The 18975-nt window shown below is 42.3% G+C and overlaps 1 protein-coding gene and 1 long non-coding RNA gene across 4 annotated transcripts; one reads left to right on the top strand and one right to left on the bottom strand.

Moving 5' to 3' along the window:
• Positions 1 to 6248: 6248 nt before the first annotated feature.
• tm2d2 (TM2 domain containing 2) lies at positions 6249 to 9435 on the bottom strand. The gene is made up of 4 exons (XM_029134889.3): positions 9045 to 9435; positions 8814 to 8901; positions 8626 to 8741; positions 6249 to 7690 (listed from the first exon to the last, which is right to left on the bottom strand). Exons 1-4 carry the CDS (start codon positions 9293 to 9295, stop codon positions 7477 to 7479), a joined length of 669 nt encoding a protein of 222 aa, XP_028990722.1. The 5' UTR covers positions 9296 to 9435; the 3' UTR covers positions 6249 to 7476.
• On the top strand, positions 9424 to 17980 carry LOC129603387 (uncharacterized). Of its 3 annotated transcripts, none has more exons than XR_008693189.1 (2): positions 9424 to 9527; positions 14622 to 17980. It is a non-coding gene; the product is annotated as an uncharacterized LOC129603387 (long non-coding RNA). The 3 variants fall into 3 exon arrangements; XR_008693190.1 differs by lacking the exon at positions 9424 to 9527 and adding an exon at positions 14306 to 14441; XR_008693188.1 differs by lacking the exon at positions 9424 to 9527 and adding an exon at positions 14331 to 14472.
• The last annotated feature ends 995 nt before the right edge of the window (positions 17981 to 18975 follow it).

Consider the following 18975-nt stretch of genomic DNA (forward strand, 5'->3'; position numbering starts at 1 on the left):
TTTGCTTCTCCCACAGTTTACCTAAGATAGCGCCTGCCGGCAGGCAACCCTCTAGTCAGTAGTGGACAAGACGCTGATTGTTCACAAAAAGCACAACACAAAACACAAGTTAAACCTACCTACCTGTTAGAGGGTTAGGGTTATGTAATATAAACCAAGCGCTTCATCCACAGATAACTCAGGTAAGTAACCTTCCGTAAACTCCCCTGAAGGAGCAGTGGAAGCTCTGGTGGGGGTTTGAACCCGGAATTGTTCTACCACCAAACTAAAGAATAAGAAACAAACATGGAAATCAGCAACAGGGCAAAAGACTGGACGAAAAAGTGCCACCTGGCTGCTGGAAGGCAAAGTGGAAAACCCCACCGTCTCTCGTTCCAAAGACATGCATTTGGTTAATTGGTCACTCTAAATTACCCGTGTGTGTGTGTGTGTGTGTGTGTGTGCGTGCGTGCGTGCGTGCGTGCGTGCGTGCGTGAAGGGTTGTCTGTCTATGTGTTGCCCTGCAATAGACTGGCGACCTGTCCAGGGTGTATCCTGCCTCTCGCCCAAAGACAGCTGGGATAGGTTTAACCACCCCTCATGGGAACAAGCGGTAGATGATGGATGGATGGGTTAACTCAGGAGGAAGGAGATTTGCACAAAATCACAGATTGGGTCTGTGCCCTTGGTCTGGGATTCTGTGCTCTTCCGTCCTTAAATGTGCTCCGCTCCAAATGCCAACTGAAATCTCCTCCAGTGACACCAGGCAACATGGTCTGCCCCAAATGTTTGTAGAAGCAGATTGCAAGCCTGGATGCCCGATGGCATGGAGGCATTTGAACACTTGGATTAAACATTTGGAGGGTTGTCAATATACTTTTGATAGTATGTCTGATTTCCATCTTTTGGAAGTGTGTTTTTTTTTCTAATTTTAGTGTCTTGTATCTTTTAAGGAAAACTCTGTCCAGAAAGTATGCGCTTCAAGTTTAATTTTATTGCTGACGTAGTGGAAAAGATCAACACTAACAATACTGCTACACAGTCATCTTCTGTTATTTCCTGTTGTAGAGTGTCATTTTCCAACATAAGGTCTCTGTTTCGAGTGGCTCTGGGTTTGTAGTGTCAGAAGATGGTAGGATTATCAGTAATGCACATTTACTCATCAACAAGCACCGGATCAAAGTGGCGCTGAGAAGCAATTTGCAGTATGACGCTACAAAAAAGGACACAGATGAGATGATAGATATTGCTCTCATCAAAATCCATCCATCCATCCATCTTCTTAACCGCTTACTCCCTAGTGGGTCGCCAGTCCATCACAGGGCAACACATAGACAGACAACCATTCACACCTACGGGCAATGGAGAGAAGCCAATCAACCAAATGCACGTCTTTGGACTGTGGGAGGAAGCCGGAGAACCCGGAGAGAACCCACGCAGACACGGGGAGAACGTGCAAACTCCACACAGAAAGGCACCAGGGCCGCCTCCGGGAATCGAACCCAGAACCTTCTTGCTGTGAGGCGACAGTGCTACCCACCGCACCACCGTGCCGCCCACTCATCAAAATCAATGCAGATGTAAGTGTTCAAAGATGAGCGCTTCATGTTCAACAATAATTCATGTTAGAGCTGCATCTGTTCAATTGTGTTTCCAAGTAGACTTGAACCAACCGCTTTAATAAAGCAACTCCATCCATTCCCTATGTGGGTTGACTGGTAGAGGGGCAGTTTGGTGATATTAGGATTTCAAGCAGATTTTCTGCCCAGATAAGCGATAATATCATTGTTTATGCATGAACAAAAACACCATATAGATCAGCTTATAATTCCCCAAAATGTCAGTAAGTTCACATCACGCCATGACTCATGACAGAGCAGCAACTACAGCAGCTTGTTTGTCCCTCCCCATGATCACCTAATGGTCAGTGTTAACTTGTCCAGTCAGTTCAGTCAGGTTAATGAATTGTCTGTCCAAGTCACGTTGTCGTGAGCCTTTCTTTGTTTACTGTGCAATTGAGCTCGGAGGGAAACCTTAGGGTCTATGGAATGTACAGGTAGGATCCACTGCCAATCATCTGTTTCCTCGTTTAGCTGTATTTTCAAACAGCGTATTAGTTTCCGTGATGCAGACATTAGCCGGTGACGTAGTTCTGCTTAATAAGTCTGCATATGCATCCCCATATTGTCCCCTTGTTGTTCTAAGTGCAATCAGTTTGCTCTTTTTCACAACTTAGTATTTGTTATTTAACAAACCAGTGAAATACTAAATACTATACTACCTCTTTTTAATGCTGTGGTTATTTTGAGATCTGAATTAATATCCAAGTATATAAATGTTCAATTCAAATAATGCTTTGTTGACTGACTACAGTGGTTTGACTCTCCTTCATTGTTACAATATTTCTATCTCTGGCTGTGGACACTGCAATGCTTTTGTCAAAGAATGAAAGACTGCTAAAATACCTGGGTTAGCTGCTTCTTCCCTTTAGCCGTTTAATTATTCTGAATCAGGTCTGCATAGTAGTCTCTGTCGGAGTAGAGCATCCACCCATGGGGGGGGATCCTTCAAGTCCTCTATGATGATGACCTACTGTTGTCCGCTGGAGTCCAGACTGAGCCTAATACCAGGTTTTCTGCTACGAAACTATGATTATGATAGTAAAAGGACAGATAGACACTAAAGGAAAGTCAATCATAGCTGTGGAGTCTTTAAGCTTCTCTATACACCACCATCAAAGGAACGTATTCATCAGTTGCACACATATGAGAAACCCCACTGTTAGATAAAGACAAGATCTGCCTATGCTGGAATGTTTCTAAAACCTGAACGCTTCAGTTGTAAAACGCAAACATTTTCTTTGAATTGCATCAACCAGCCTTTCTGTTATAAAACCTTAGATGTGAAAGATGAATAAAAGACCAAAATCATTCAGTCAAATGCCTCTTTTCAAATGCCTCTTTTCAAAAACCCTAATCCCACAACACCTGATGCCTAAACCCAAGAAGCCATAAACCTGGTGTGATCTGTGTTAATCACCTCCACCACCACCACTGGATCATGTCCCAGTGTTAAGATAACACAACCAAAGATCTCTCCTTTTCTCAGAATTGGCCCTCTTGGCTGTGTATTGCTGCAGACCCCCCTGCCTGTGCTGCACCTCGGCCAGTCTTCAGACCAGCGTACTGGGGAGTTTGTGTTGGCCGTGGGAAGCCCCTTTTCTCTGCAGAACACCGTCACTGTTGGCATCATCAGCACTGCAAAGCGCAGCAGCCTGGAGCTGGGCTTCAAGGACTCCAGCATAGATTACATCCAAACTGATGCCATCTTCAATGTGAGTAAAAAAGGTCTTAAAAAAGCGACAAACTCATCGATAAATGACTGAAGCTGTTGTCCCTGTGATAAACAGTACGGCAACACTGGTGGACCACTTGTCAATTTGGTAAGAGGATTCACAATATTATATATAGAACAATGTACCAAGACATGTAGACATTTGTTCTTTGTACGATGACCCAAAGTCTGCAGTCTGCTGAAAGATTAATACAACAGGACCAGAGATGTTGCTGTGGCACCATTCATTAGTCAGAGTCGCCGGTATTGTCATGCCATAGCATTGTTTATTATATCATAGCATTGTTTTATTTTTCAGTGGCATTGTTTTATTTGACACTAAAACTGTTTTATTTTACAGTAGCATTGTTTTATCTTACAGTATCATCCCCTACTAAACACATACATTACTACATGTATACTGTACCACCGTATAAGCTCTCCCTGACATTTGTTCTAATGCCTTTTTATGGTGTCGTACTGTTGACATGAAGCATCTCAGCCATATTTATTTATACTGCATATTCTCCCATTTTGTGTTTAACAGGATGGAGATGTCATAGGTATAAACACTGTTAAAGCGGCTGCAGGAATTTAGTTTGCCATTCCTGTGGACAGGATAAGCCAGTTTCTTGCCGAATCCTTCAACAGACATATCAATGGTCAGATTATTTTGCTGCTGCTACTACCGTAATTTGATTATTATTCATTATTATTTAATAATAAGTAATCTATTAATCATTGATTTGTTTATAGGAAATACTAAACAAAAAAAGAAAGTCAGGTGTCCGGATGCTGCAGCTCCTACCACCGTAAGTGTTCACTGTCTAGGTGTGAATTTTAGGAAGGCGTCCGTGGTAGCAGTGCTGTGAGGCTGTGTGTTAAAATGTATTAGAGGATCTGAAAACCTGCTTGGTAGTCGCATACAGTATCAAAACCACAACTGGTTTAGTGGTTCTGTCCAAACACTGTTGCTGCTGCTTTTAAGTTTAGATAAGATAAGATGAGATAAGAAAAAACTTTGCTTCACACAACAGCAAAGTACAGAGCATACAGCAACAGAATAGAAGGCAGTTTGTGTTGGCACAGTGCAACGCAGTACAGTACAGCGGTAGAGTGAGTGTGGTGGAAATTTTCCATAAAGAAGCAGATGAGAGAGTTGTCCTTTTGTGCGATTTATTGAAATAATAAAGAAAATAAAAATAATGGGGAAAGCAAATCAAAAGCATGGATGTTGATCGTGCACATCAACAAACCAAAAACCAGCTGGGGAGATCAGTGCACACACTACGAAGGTGTGATGCAAAGAACCCACGATCCTAAAGTTGCTTCTGCCTTTTAGCTTCTCTGTCCGACTAGGGTGGAATGTCTTTCTAACCCAATCAAATTACATGCACCATCTCCTCCCTGTCGCAGTGTGTGTGAAGATATTTACATTCTCACACCTGCATTGCTGACGTCCAACTATCTGTGAGAAAGGAGCACCAAGTCTCAACAGACAGAGACACAACTCCCCGACCTTGGGTTTGGGAGCTAGAGTTGAGAGTCCATCAGGCAGAGACAACCATTGAACAATCTATGTGAAATGTCAAATGCATACAGTAAGACAAAACATAAGATATTAATTGCAGAACATAAGTCATAAATCATATAATAACTGCATAGAAGTAAGGAAGACACAATTTTTCCCATAACAGTGAGTATGAGGTCATTGGAAGGGTTATTGCACAGTGTGTAAATATAAATCTTGCACCGGTTTGCACAAATGTTGCGCAGAAAAGTTGTTGCATTGTTAGCATCTTAACCATCTGGAACCATTAACATGAGAGTTCTGTTATCATGCTCAACCTGGGAGGATGAGCATACAGTTCAGTGCTTATGACTATACTGTATGACTGATGTGTGTATGACACCAACAGTGGAGCATGGGGGTGGGACGGTGATAATCTAGGGAGGCCTTTCATGCCTGAACACTGAACCGTTGCATTGGCCATGAAGAATAATAACCGTAATAATACTGTTTAGATATGTGTTGTATAGATATTCACATACAGTGTAAAGTAAGCATAAATTTTGGACTTTGCTATGAGCCAAGACCTCAGTGTGAGAAATCAGTTGGCATGTAAACGCCACAGGTACAAATTGAACTGTGGTCCAGTGGCTCATTAGACAGAAAAGCTCTGACAGAATCTCTGAGCAGCGGGTGTGTAACATTAAGTGATAAATCAGTATTGAGCATTATGGATGCTCCTTCTCTGGAACTATTAGCCTTCTGTTAGTGGGGGACTAAGACGTTTGTCCTTTCTCTGCAGAGCTGGCATGATGAGTCACAACGTTATCACTGGCATCAATGGGAGGCCCATTAGCTCCACACAGCAAGTGAGCGAAGCTGTCCAGAGCGGCGCAGAGCTGTCAGTGGTGGTGCGACAGGAGGACAGGGATGTCACACTAAACATCATTCCTGAAGAGACAGACTAAGGACAAAAATTTCTTCTCTTTAATATCAATTTACTCCACCCTCCATCATTATCTGGTCTCAGAGGCCTTAGCAAAATACACATGAATGCTCCTGAGGTGGAAGGGTTTGGTCCAGGAAAGATGGAGAAGATGGAGTTGTTACACAGAATGTCTTTACAAGGTCACCAATAGATGACTAACAGCAGCTGTGTGGGCTTTGTTTAATGTAGGGTAAAAGCAGTAATTCATAGTAGAAATGGATTTTTAAAAAAAGATTGCGCAAATTGCTGAAAGGCATGTGATGAAATTGGTTTAATGACCATAAATTTATAGAGTTTGGCAAAGAGGAATATATAATTCCTTTATAGCATTTTGGGATGTAAACAAGATAAAAGCATAATAAAAATGGTTAAAGAAGACAGACAAACACTGACACCTTGTTTCCTGTCTAACATTCAGCTCAGTTTACGTAGAAGGAATAAAGAAAAACATTTTTATTACGGACTGTCAGATGTGCTAAATACAAGATAGAAAACCTTCAAAAAGACACAGCAGGACAATCAGGATAAAGAACGGCATCAGCTGAGATGTCACATCCAGTAGTACAGGACTCCCTTAAATTCAACACAAAAATAAATAGTTTAATGGATTTCACCATAACCAAGCAGTTGAATATTAAGCTATGTACAAGAGACTCGCAAACATTAAAGTTCTGAAAGACGGAGAATAATTTACACCAAGGGTCTCAAACCAATTCCGTCGTGGGCCGCTGTTTCCAACTTTCCCTACCCCGGCGCCTACTGATTACCTTGACCAGGTGTGTTCAGTCAATGACAAGCTGGAAAGGACAACTGACACACCTGTTTAAAGTAATCAGCAAAGAGAGCTGGAAAACCAGCAGGGATAGTGGCCCTCAACAGAATCGATTTGAGACCCCTGATTTATTATAATGAGAAGAAATTATTAAAAAACAGATTTGAAAGAAAAAAATTACATTAAACTTAAGAAGAATAAACACTCTGGTGTCTATCACTGACACTGTCATAGTAGGAATTAAATAGAAAAATGTCTTGCCACCTAAAAAGGCATAGACTGCTGAAAGTACTGCTGTAGCTGATTGACAGGTGGGTTAATGGACCGTCAGCTAATGAATCTTGCTCAGCCTGAACAACACAACAAAGTAAATGTGACTTTTTAAATATGGGGCTTTAGGAAGAAAAGCAGAAGCTGAGTAAAAAGGAGTAAATCATCACCACAGCAGGTTCACATCTAAAACACAGAGAGCAGCAGGGTCAGCTAGAGGCAGTTTTTTTTTTAAAAGCGAGTGCTCCAAGTTTCTTGGTCAGCAAGTAAAGTCAGACATGCTGCAATATTACCAGGGGATGTACAGTGGTGGCCTCCAAGCAAATTGGTGGAGTTAATTTGTGGTTTCATATTTCATAGTAACAATAATGTGTTCTTATAAATTTATCAGTTACTATTCCATTCATCATTTAGTTACTATGGTAACGAGCACACTGGCTTTCTTTCCTGTTGTAGAGGATGAGGAGTGAAACATAGCGACTTTGCCATGTGAGTCCACTTAGTGCTGACTGTGCAGGATACACATCCAATTACCTGTCAGTTCTCGTGGCTTACGCTTATACTTGATCTATTTGTGATAAACTGGTGCCTGTTGTGAAGCCTTATCGTACAGTCACTATGGTGTCAGTAGTAGGTGCACCAGTTGCTGTAATCACTGGGCATCAGGCCTCCAGTGATGAGGAGAATCAGGTCCACGAACCACCAGATCCCGAGGCCTCCCAGTGTGAGCAACTTCCCCACAGCAGTGCCGGTGTGGCCCAGGCAGAATCGGTCGACCCCAAAGCAGCCCAGGAAAAAGGAGTACAGCAGCGTGGTGATGAAGTAGTGTCCGGTATATCTGTGCAAAACCAAAACAGGGATAACATTTATAAAGCCTGTATACTCAATTTAAACATACACACTTGCAGTTCTGATGAGTGTGGATAGCATGAAACACACCACCAAACATACGGATAGTGTGCTCTTACTGCATCCAGCTCTGTACACATACACTTGTATAGAACATCGCCATCTAGTGGTGGAATAGCACAGCACAGAAGTCACCTGGATGATCTGGATCAGTGGTACATTTCTGAACATTTTTTACTAAACATGCTGTGTCATGAAAACATGTGTCATGATCTAAAAGTTATTTACACTGATATTCTCTCATGTTTGCACTGACTCAGATAAAGCGTAGCGTTGCAAGTGTGTGTCTACATACTGTACAACCATGTATAACAGTCACTTTGTTTTTGTTAGTGTTTAATGTCGCACAGTCATTCGCCAGCACTAGGAGAAGCTCACAGACGCCTCCGGTCAAACCAGAGACAGTTGCTGCAAAGCTGTCACTAAGCTGGAACAGCAGGGATGGTAAAAAGGCTGCATTCCCCCTCAGCTGTCACATCTCCGTCATGTAGGAAACATTAGTTAGAAGGTTTGTAGAAAACGTGTGCTGATAGTCATTAATGCTGCAGCTTCAGCAGCTGAACGAAGTGTCCAATTCACCTAAGACAGTAATTAAAACTTTGGCTTTTCCGGTCCATGTTTATTGCGGAAGCAGATGTAATGCAAACTACAGGCCTTGATTACAAACAGCTGTAAAAATACAGCTTAAAAAAATGTATGGATGCTGACAGTCCAGGCCATGATTATTTGTTGCGTTATTAATGTTTTCAGGTAAATCAAATTGAGAAGTCAGTGTTTTGTCAAAGATCTGAGATGACGTCACCATATCAGTGACGTGCTCTTTTGACCAGCTGATGAGTGAAGGATCGCTCATACAGTCCTTACTTGATGCAGGGTACACTTCCTCTGAGAAACTCCCTGGGCCCAGCACACTCTATGTCATCAAGTGCAGCGCACATGACTGGCGTGTGGTTGACCTCCTTCTGCGTCTGCCCCCCCCACTGCAGGGAGAAACACTGTAAGTGATGTGACATCAACATCACATCCGTTACAAGCTCAAACTGGACACTCACCCCCACACAGCCGTGGCCTGCCTCCACGAAGGCGCTGTGGTTGCCTGCGTGGTCCAGGGGCTCCTGGCAGTAGAGGAACTCCTCTGGGCTGTATTTAACATCACAGGCACCATGACACAAACAGACAGAAGAATAAACGTAAATGTTCGATAGCTATAAGCTAGCTAGCTCGTAAGCTTAACGACGCTAACACGACAAGCACAGCCCATTGTAGTGCTACGAGCTCCTTACAGGTAGCTGCAGAGGACGACCGGTGACGGGGGTCTGTACTCGTAGGGCTCGGACTCAGAGCTGTTCTCCAGCTTCACAGCCTCCGACGGCTGCTCGCTGAACGGAAGGGAAGTAGCTCCCTGGTTCGCAGAAGTAGGACTTTCCGTTGTCGTGGAGTTCTGAGAGTGTATCCCTTCCAGACATTGGAGCAGAATGACAGTCAGTAGCAGAAGCAACTGTCCACACAACAGAATGTAGCTCACTGAAATCATTGTTTCCCTCAGAACTCTACGCTGAGCCGCGGACTACAACCGTTCATGGTTACGGGCAACATTTAGCTTAGCTAGCTCCGTGTTATGATGTGACGTGCTCTTCTTCGTCTTCTTCTTTGGCGTTTTAGCTTTGCTTTGCTGCCATCTTCTGGTTGCTTCTCCCTACATCTTAACTCAGTAAAACAACTGTCCGGGGGTGTGTTCCAGAAAGCGGTTTATGTGACAAACCCAGGTAAGTTTGAGGGTAAGTTAGTGATTAACCTCAGCTTTCGGTTCCAAAAACGGAGGTAACTTTCAGGGTATGTATGTAACAATAGCAACTTACTCTCTGAACATAACCTGCCCCGGAGCAGGTCGTAAGGTCGTTTCGGGGTAAGTTCGTTTCGGAGGTTACTGAACTGCGGTCAAGTGAGCCGTCGTTCGTTCATCCGTCGTTCAGCCAGCCGCGCTTCAAAAACGTCTTGCGCCCGTATTACGCGCTTTACAGCAGAGCACAAAACAGGCTCGTCGCGACTTCCTCTTTTCATAGCGAGACGTCGGTCTGTTCAAAATATGGAAAACTACGAAACAAAATATTGCATATATAGAAAAACTGTCGCCTAATGAAGATCTGTGTACTTTTACTGTAAAATTAAGCATTTATTAGTAGTTAAAAATACCATGTCATACTGTAAAACTTTTATAATTAATAACTTAACTTTGGTGCATAGTTCCAGGCTCAGACCACTTTCCCCCTGATCTACTAGAGGTGTACTATCACCACACAAAATCAGTGTATTTTTACTGTATAGTTTAGGATTTATTAGTATTAGAAAGTACTATGTCATACTGTAATACAGTCAACTTTGATGATTAATAACTTGGCTTTGGTGCATAGTTCCAGGCCCAAACCACTTTCCCTTTGTTCTACTCGAGGTGTACTATCACCACACAAATATCTGTGTATTTTTACTGTATAGTTTAGGATTTATTAGTATTCAAAACTACCATGTCATACTGTAACTGTATAGGCCGTATAATCAACTTTAATGATCAATAACTTGACGTTGTTGCATAGTTCCATGCCCAGACCACTTTCCCCTTGTTCTACAAGAGATGTACTATCACCACACAAAGATTTGTGTATTTTTACTGTATAGTTTAGGATTTAGCAGTACTTGAAAGTACTATGTCACACTGTAATACAGTCAAATTCGATGATTAATAAGTTGACGTTGGTGCATAGTCCCAGGCCCAGACTACTTTCCCCTTGTTCTACTAGTGATGTACTATCACCCCACAAAGATTCGTGTATTTTTACTGTATAGTTTAGGATTTATTAGTATTCAAAACTACCAAGTCATACTGTAACTGTATGGGCCATATAGTCAACTTTAATGATCAATAACTTGACTTTGGTGCATAGTTCCAGGCCCAAACCACTTTCTCCTATTTCTGCTAGATGTGTACTATCACCCCACAAAGATTCGTGTATTTTTACTGTATAGTTTAGGGTTTATTAGTATTCAAAACTACCATTTCATACTGTAACTGTATGGGCCATACTGTATGGGTGAAAGAGTTATGTTCAATTTTCCTTTACAATAAAAGAGGAGAGGGCAACATAACGGTAATTAAATAAACTCCATTTACTTTTTTTTCTTTTTTTTTCCTTCGCCGATGCAGCTGTGTTGCTTTTTCTATTAATAATCGGCTTAAACTCTTCATTCTCTGCATTAAAACCTCCAACTCCGTTGAAATACGCTGCCATTATAGTGTCGCTTCGGATTTCCATGGTGACTCGTGAATTCGGGAATCCATTGACAATGTCCTTATATATACACGCCGTGCATGTGTGTTAACTCTGGGTTACCGACAGGAGGTAGATTAACCTAACTCTTATCAGGTATTTTGGAACTGACATACTCAGGGTAAGCAGATTCTGGGTTAATCAACCCAGAGTTCAGGGTTTAGCAGAAGGTTAATCAACCCTGCTTTCAGGAACACACCCCAGTTCTTCTCTTCTCATTGTGTATTAGGCTTCTTGTCTTTCATCCCATACTGATCGCTTCCTCCTCTCTGATCTGTGCTTCCTACAGTTTAATATAATGAGCTCTGCTGTTTCAAACTTCTGGCTTCTTTACAAAATCCATTCCAGTCACTACAAATCAGAACCAGGTTTAGTGTTGTTTGCTGCGTACATGCTCAGAGTCACCATCATCCAGGCCTAAGTCCCATTTAGTGCTTTATTTATTGTTTAGTTCCAATCTACCAGGTTAACAGTCACTTTAACGAACTGTAGTTACTTTAGCCCCATAAACTCAGTGTCGGACTCCGTAGTTTTCTCTGGACCCCTCCCCAATGTGACCAGCGATGACATGTATAGCCGGCTGTCATCGCTCCACCGCTGGTTGTCTAGGTGGTGTCCTGCAAACGAGGTGGGCTTTGTGGCTAATTGGAGCACTTTTTGGGGAAAACCTGGGCTGATTAGAAGAGACGGCGTCCATCCCACGTTGAACGGAGCCTCTCTGCTCTCTTGTAACATGGCCATGAGTAGGCATTCCTACTCCGTGACAACTCAGAGTGGAGCCCAGGACGCAGAGTCGCAGTCTTACACGCCTCTCTGCACGTTCTCTACCGCCGCCACCCACTCTTAGTCTTAGTTATCGCATAGAGACTGTGTCTGCTTCTCGACCACCTAAACTATACAAGTCACACACAAATCAAAGAGGAGTGACTTACCAGAATTTAATAAACATCAAAACAGTTCCTCTTCAGAACAAAGTAACAGTAAGCTAATAAAGTGTGGTTTATTAAATATCAGATCTCTCTCATAAATCCTTTTTAATAAATGACTTGATAAGTGACCATCACATAGATCTGTTCTGTCTCACTGAAACCTGGCTGCAGTAGGATGAATATGTTACTTTAAATGAGTCGACTCCAAAAAGTCACATCAACTATCATGTTCCAAGAAGTACAGGTAGAGGTGGAGGAGTAGCAGCAATTTATAAATCAGATTTATTAATTACTCCTAAACCTAAACATAGTTATAACTCATTTGAGAGCCTCACTCTGAGCCTTTCTCACCCAGACTCTAAAACTCAGAAGCCAGTTGTGTTTTGTATTGTTTACCGTCCTCCTGCTCCATATTCGGGGTTCTTAACTGAATTCTCTGAATTCTTATCTGACTTAGTTCTTAACACAGATAAAGTCATTGTAGTGGGAGACTTTAAATTTCATGTAGATGTTGACAGCAACTGTCTCAGCACTGCTTTTAACTCCTTAATAGACACTATTGGTTTTACACAGCAGGTAAATGAACCCACTCATCGTTTTAACCACACCCTCGATCTTGTCCTGACATATGGGGTTGAAATTGATAATTTAATAGTTCTTCCCCAAAACCCTCTGTTATCTGACCATTTCTTATTAACTTTTGAATTTAGCACAACTGACCCTATAACAGCTGGAAAGAAATGTTACCATAGCAGATGTTTATCTGACAACGCTGTTGCCAGGTTGACTGTCTTGTGGATGATGCTGCAGCTTCTCTACGTACAATGTTAGACACAGTGGCTCCTCTGAAGAAAAAGACAGTGAATCAGAGGAGGTTAGCTCCGTGGTATAACTCAGAGATCCACAGCCTAAAGCAAAGGACTAGACAACTAGAAAGACAGTGGCGTTCCAACAAAATAAATGTAAACTGCATTGCATGAAAGGACAGTCTAATGAAATATAAAAAAGCACTTTGTGCTGCTAGAAAAACATATTATTCCTCCCTAATTGAGAAAAACAAAAACAACCCCAGGTTTCTTTTCAGCACAGTAGCCAGGCTGACAAAGAGTCATAGTTGTATTGAGTCTGCTATCCCCTTAAATCTCAGCAGCAATGACTTTATGAACTACTTTTCTAATAAAATTATCATCATTAGAAAAAACATTCAGCAGCGATTTCTTCCAAATGACAGAAAGCACTGTCTAGATCCATCAACTTTAAATTTATTAAATTCTCTGTCTTACCTAGACAGCTTCTTCCCCATAACTCATATGGAGTTAACCTCAATAATCAACTCTTCCAAGTCTTCCACTTGTCTTTTAGATCCAATCCCAACCAGATTACTCAAAGAGTTCTACCTTTAATCAGCTCGTCCATATTAAATCAAATCAACCAATCTTTACATTTAGGCTATGTACCACAGGCTTTTAAGGTGGCTGTGGTCAAACCTCTATTGAAAAAAACCAACCCTTGACCCTGGACAACTAGCCAACTATAGGCCCATTTCAAATTTACCCTTTATTTCCAAGATTCTGGAAAAAATCGTGGCTAAACAATTATCTGACCACCTGAGTGGGAATAACCTGTACAAAGATTTTCAGTCAGGATTTAGAAAACATCATAGCACAGAAACAGCTCTGGTTAGAGTCACTAATGATCTTCTATTAGCTTCGGACAATGGTCTAGTTTCTGTCCTTGTCCTGTTAGATCTTAGTGCTGCATTTGATACAATTGATCATAACATTCTATTACAGACACTAGAACATAGAATCGGGATTAAAGGAACAGCATTGGGATGGTTTAAATCCTATTTGTTGAACAGATTCCAGTTTGTTCATGTTAATGATGAATTCTCCACATGCACAAGGATTAGCTATGGAGTTCCACAGGGTTTTGTGCTGGGTCAAATTCTGTTTAGCCTATACATGTCTCCTGTAATGGAAAAATTTTGCCTTTGTGCTATTTCTTATCCAACACAGTCGACATGTGCTGGTTAGATGCAATACTGAACATTCTTACACAAACAACTAATCTCTTGTGCCCTGACGTACATCAAGTCTAAACATCTGATGTTCCATTTGACTGACTAATAATTTATGATATATGTTTGTCTTTTACACCCGGACTCTGGCTCCATCCTATCTGACTCCCCACCAGACCCAAGGCTGTAAAAGCGAATGCATCTTGTCTTGGAAGCTCGGTGTTCCTTCCTTTGGATAACAAGACATGACGATGGAGAAGTGAGAAAGCAAAAATTCTCACTCACAGCGAGATAAGGTGGCGCAAACAATTCCATTGCTGCAGAGAGACATTCCACCAGAGCCAGAGACAGGGGTTAAAAGGCAGAAGCAACTTGAGGATCGTGGGCTCTTTGCATCACACCTTCGTGGTGTGTGCACTGATCTCCCCAGCTGGTTTTGGTTTGTTGATGTGCACGATCAACATCCATGCTTTTTTTTTTAATTTGCTTTCCCCATTATTTTTATTTTATCCTTTCTTTATTATTTCAATAAATCACACAAAAGGACAACTCTCTCATCTACTTCTTTATGGAAAATTTCCACCACAGAAATTGGCGTCTACGAACAGGATCCGCTGCAGGTCGTCTGGACGGTGTGATCAGGGACGATAGTCCTGAAGACTAGGGTCGCTCAGCCTCCAAACCTCTACAGCTGTTCTGAGTGGGAGGACTGCTCACCCGTCTGGATCGCCTCTGACGAGATCCAACGAACACAAAATCCAACTTCTACTCGGCCCGGTGAGAGAGATTCCGTTTTGTTGCGACTTATCGAAGAAAAAAAAAAAAAAAGAAAACGGGTTTGAAATTGGTTTCAGGTATTCCGGTTTACTTGGCTCTGATCATTTGGTTTAGGGAAAGTAAGGCAAATAACAATTAATTCTAAAACATCCCCTACTAGACTAAAACATACAACGACAAAAGAAAACATAATTAGGACTAGAGACAAAAATATTTCTAACACGACTAGTTGGCTGAAAACGTACAAAATATAATATTAGGAAAAAAAAATTTAATTCTAATTCTAATTCTAATATTCGGGTAAAAATTAATCAGGTCAAAGTCTGCCCTGGTGGCCGAGACGGTGGTTGCTAAGGGTTGGCACGTGGGACCGAGCTTGTTTTGTCTGTACTGAGGATACAGACCAGTGTGCAGATCTGAGCGCAGTCCAAAGGGTGTGGACAGGAAATAAAAGACGGCTTCTGTAAGACGGAGCGCGTTTGCAGGGGGAAGTGTTTTTGAGATACGAGGGACCCGGGTCTTAGAGGGGCCTGACGGTGAGGGACCACTTCCGAGAACCCTGTCACTGATCTGAGCGGTTCCCTTTCTACGGAGACGTCCGTGGAAGAGAAATTTCGAAAAAAGGTTCCGGCCGGAACACAAAAAAGTAAATATGGTTATTAGTGCGTTTCATGTTTCCACGAGTGGGAAACTGGTTATGGGTTCAAAAGGAGAATCACTTAGTGTAAAAGACATATGCACCTTAAAAAGAAAAGTTAGATACAAAAGATGAGATTTGAAAAAGCAAAACTATCAAAACTAAAGCCCTAAAAGAAACAAAAGAGAGATGAGAGTAACAGAAAAAAAAAAGGAGATAACAACTCTGGGGAAGAATTGTTTGCACTCTGCCACACACACACGTACACATACACCACACACACACACAAGAGCAAATGCTCCCATTGTTTCTGCTCTCTATTCTAATGCAGAACCGAGCGCGATGAGGGTAAATCCGGATCTGGACTCCTTTCCCACCATCAGCAGAAGAACCGAAGGAGAAGAAGCGCCTGATCAACAACCAGAACAGGGTGGAAGCTCTGACACCACAGCAGCTGGAGGACACAGACCACAGCAAGGACGCCTCACAGACTGCACAACGTCTGCAGCCATCACGTTCTGGGCTCATCAGATGAACCAGCTACTACAAGCGTGTGTGTCTGACAGACACCTGCTTATGACAATCAGCAAAGGAAAACAAGGACAGAGCAACAGCAGAGGAGACGTGCTCTGACACAGACATTGGTTGAAACAACAGGAGAGGCTTCAGACGTGATCGGCCCAATAGAGCTGCATGTGAGGATCCAGGAAAGGTCTGTCATCGAGGAACAACTGTCCCATCGAAAGGCTTCACCCGCTGGCGCTCACATGAGACTGATGGTTGGGGAAGGAGGAAGGTGACGGTTCCTTTTCACGTGACGTACAAGACGGTACCACAAACACACACACATTCATACACGCAACGAAGAAACACGCTTACAGCTGATACACGCTCAAATTCATGTTCATGCTTATCTGCTCGCAATGAAGAATCGCTTTTTGCTTAAAAAAATCCCACAGAGTGATTTTCAAATGATGACAAACAGCTAAATGACAACTGCTGCATGACTTTACAGTCTGATGGGTTCAAACTATTTTAACTTGCAACAAATTCAGTAATAAAATCCTTCATGTTTCTAAAAATATTTGTGCACACTATAGGTTTGTCTGGCCAGACTGTAGGAAAAACAAAACAGACTGTAGGAAAACAAAACAGACTATAGGAAGACTGAGACTGACTGAAACAGACTATTAATGACTATTAAAGGGAAGACGACTATTAGAGAGAAGTAATAATAATGACTGTACGTACCAGACTATTAAAGAAAAACTTACTCTTTCACTGTCTTGTGCAACATCTGACAGCAAGACACCTTAACATTCATTTTTGCTTTCAAACTTGTGCCCAGTTAAATTTTTAGGAAGAGATCGTGTGTAGTTTAGGTATTTGATTGATTTCCACTCCAGACGGAGTGCAGGTCACGTCTACAGACATTCTAAATAATCCCTCTTTTGTTGGTGTTAACTTCAGCTCAGCTGTGCTCTTATCATTGGCTGCTGAGGGGGGGCTGTAACTGAGGCCCTCACACAGGCTGCATCACAGCTTGTTTATGATTTCACACACACACTGACAAACTGACCTCAACTTCCCTCTTTTGGGATGAACACAGGTCTGCGCTTGCGATTTCTCTTACTAACGAACAAAAAGATTTTTGATTTTTATTCTACAGTTCCACACGTCCCTCTGTGAAAACATGATGGAGACAGACGCAGGACGTGGGTCCTTTCGTGAACAGATGTCAACGGGGTGGAGACTGGTGAACGACTTCTGACCCCATGTGACGTATTCACCCACATTACATGCTTTTGTTTTTGCTTTTATTTTTCAGAGGACGCTCTGACCCAACACTCAGCCTCACAGGAAGCACTGCTTCCCTGTGGCTCACACACAGACGTGATGTAGGTTTGATCAGAGGATGTGAACCAGTGGTCATCACACCTAGATCTGACCACAGATCATGTAAACAACAACACCCTCTGTTATGGGAAAAATTGTCTCTTCCTTATTTCTATGTGTCTTCCTTACTTCTATGCAGTTATTATATGATTTATGACTTATGTTCTGCAATTAATATCTTATGTTTTGTCTTACTGTATGCATTTGACATTTCACCTAGATTGTTCAATGGTTGTCTCTGCCAGAAAGACTCTCAACTCTAGCTCCCAAACCCAAGGTCGGGGAGTTGTGTCTCTGTCTGTTGAGACTAGGTCCTCCTTTCTCACAGATAGTTGGATGTCAGCGATGCAGGTGTGAGAAAGTGAAAATCTTCACACACACTGCGACAGGGAGAAGATGGTGCATGTAATTTGATTGGGTTAGAAAGACATTCCACCCTAGTCGGACAGAGAAGCTAAAAGGCAGAAGCAACTTGAGGATCGTGGGCTCTTTGCAACACACCTTCGTGGTGTGTGCAATGATCTCCCCAGCTGGTTTTTGGTTTGTTGATGTGCACGATCAACATCCATGCTTTTTATTTGCTTTCCCCATTATTTTTATTTTCTTTATTATTTCAATAAATCGCACAAAAGGACAACTCTCTCATCTGCCTTTATTGCAAAATTTCCACCACACCCTCTTAAAGGAAGCCATAGATGGCGTTACTGCAGTCACCACTAAGCTACAGAAACATTGGATGCTACAGGCCACAAAGAGAGCCTGTCTAAATTACAGTTTATTCAGACAAATGTTATTTTCTGGGTCATTGTAATTACAGCTGATGGCAAATCCATCTCACCCAACAGAGTTGAAGCAATTTGAAACTTGCCTAAACCGTGCACGTAAAAAACAGCTGATGTCTTTTCTAGGTCTTTGTTCTTATTGTAGGAATTTCGTTCCTAACTTTACTGTCTCTGAGGCCCCACTCAGGGTTCTGATGCAGACGTCTTCATCGTCCACTTCTTGTCTCACGTGGACGTCTGAGGCTGAACAACGTTCACTGACCTCATGCTTGCTCTTCAGGCTCCTACTTTGGGTCTTCCTGATCTGACCCTACGCGACCTTTCACTCAAACAGTGGATGAGAAATCAGGTTGTACGACTTCTGTTCTTTTGTCCTCATACTGTGTCTTTGATTCTTTTGAAAAACATCACATCTTTCTACAGCCCGATGGCTTAGATACAACACCACCTTGCTCAACATGCTGAACGTTACTATCAAGAGGTCGTCTTGAAGTCTGGCGCTTTGCTAAGACACTACTCTGCTCAGGCTGCAGAGTTGATCGTATTGACTGAAGCTAGTAAACTAGCAGAAGGAAAGTCTGTTACCATCTACACAGACTCTACAGATGCTCTGTGGAAGCATAGGAAGCTTTTGAAGTCTGATTGCAAACCTATCTCACATCATGATTAGGTTCTGCTTTGCTGGACGCTGTCCTGCTGCCTATAGCTAATGCTGTTTGTAACTGTCCCACTCACACCCTCAGTGATGACTTTGTTTCTGCCAACATGAAGCTGCAGACGCTGCTGCGAAGGTCGCTGCCCAACAACCCCCCCCTCTCCTCATCCTTGTTTCCTCTCTCCAACTCTCTCT

This window comes from Betta splendens, chromosome 19, assembly GCF_900634795.4.
Source record: "Betta splendens chromosome 19, fBetSpl5.4, whole genome shotgun sequence".
In the NCBI taxonomy this organism is placed as follows: domain Eukaryota; kingdom Metazoa; phylum Chordata; class Actinopteri; order Anabantiformes; family Osphronemidae; genus Betta; species Betta splendens.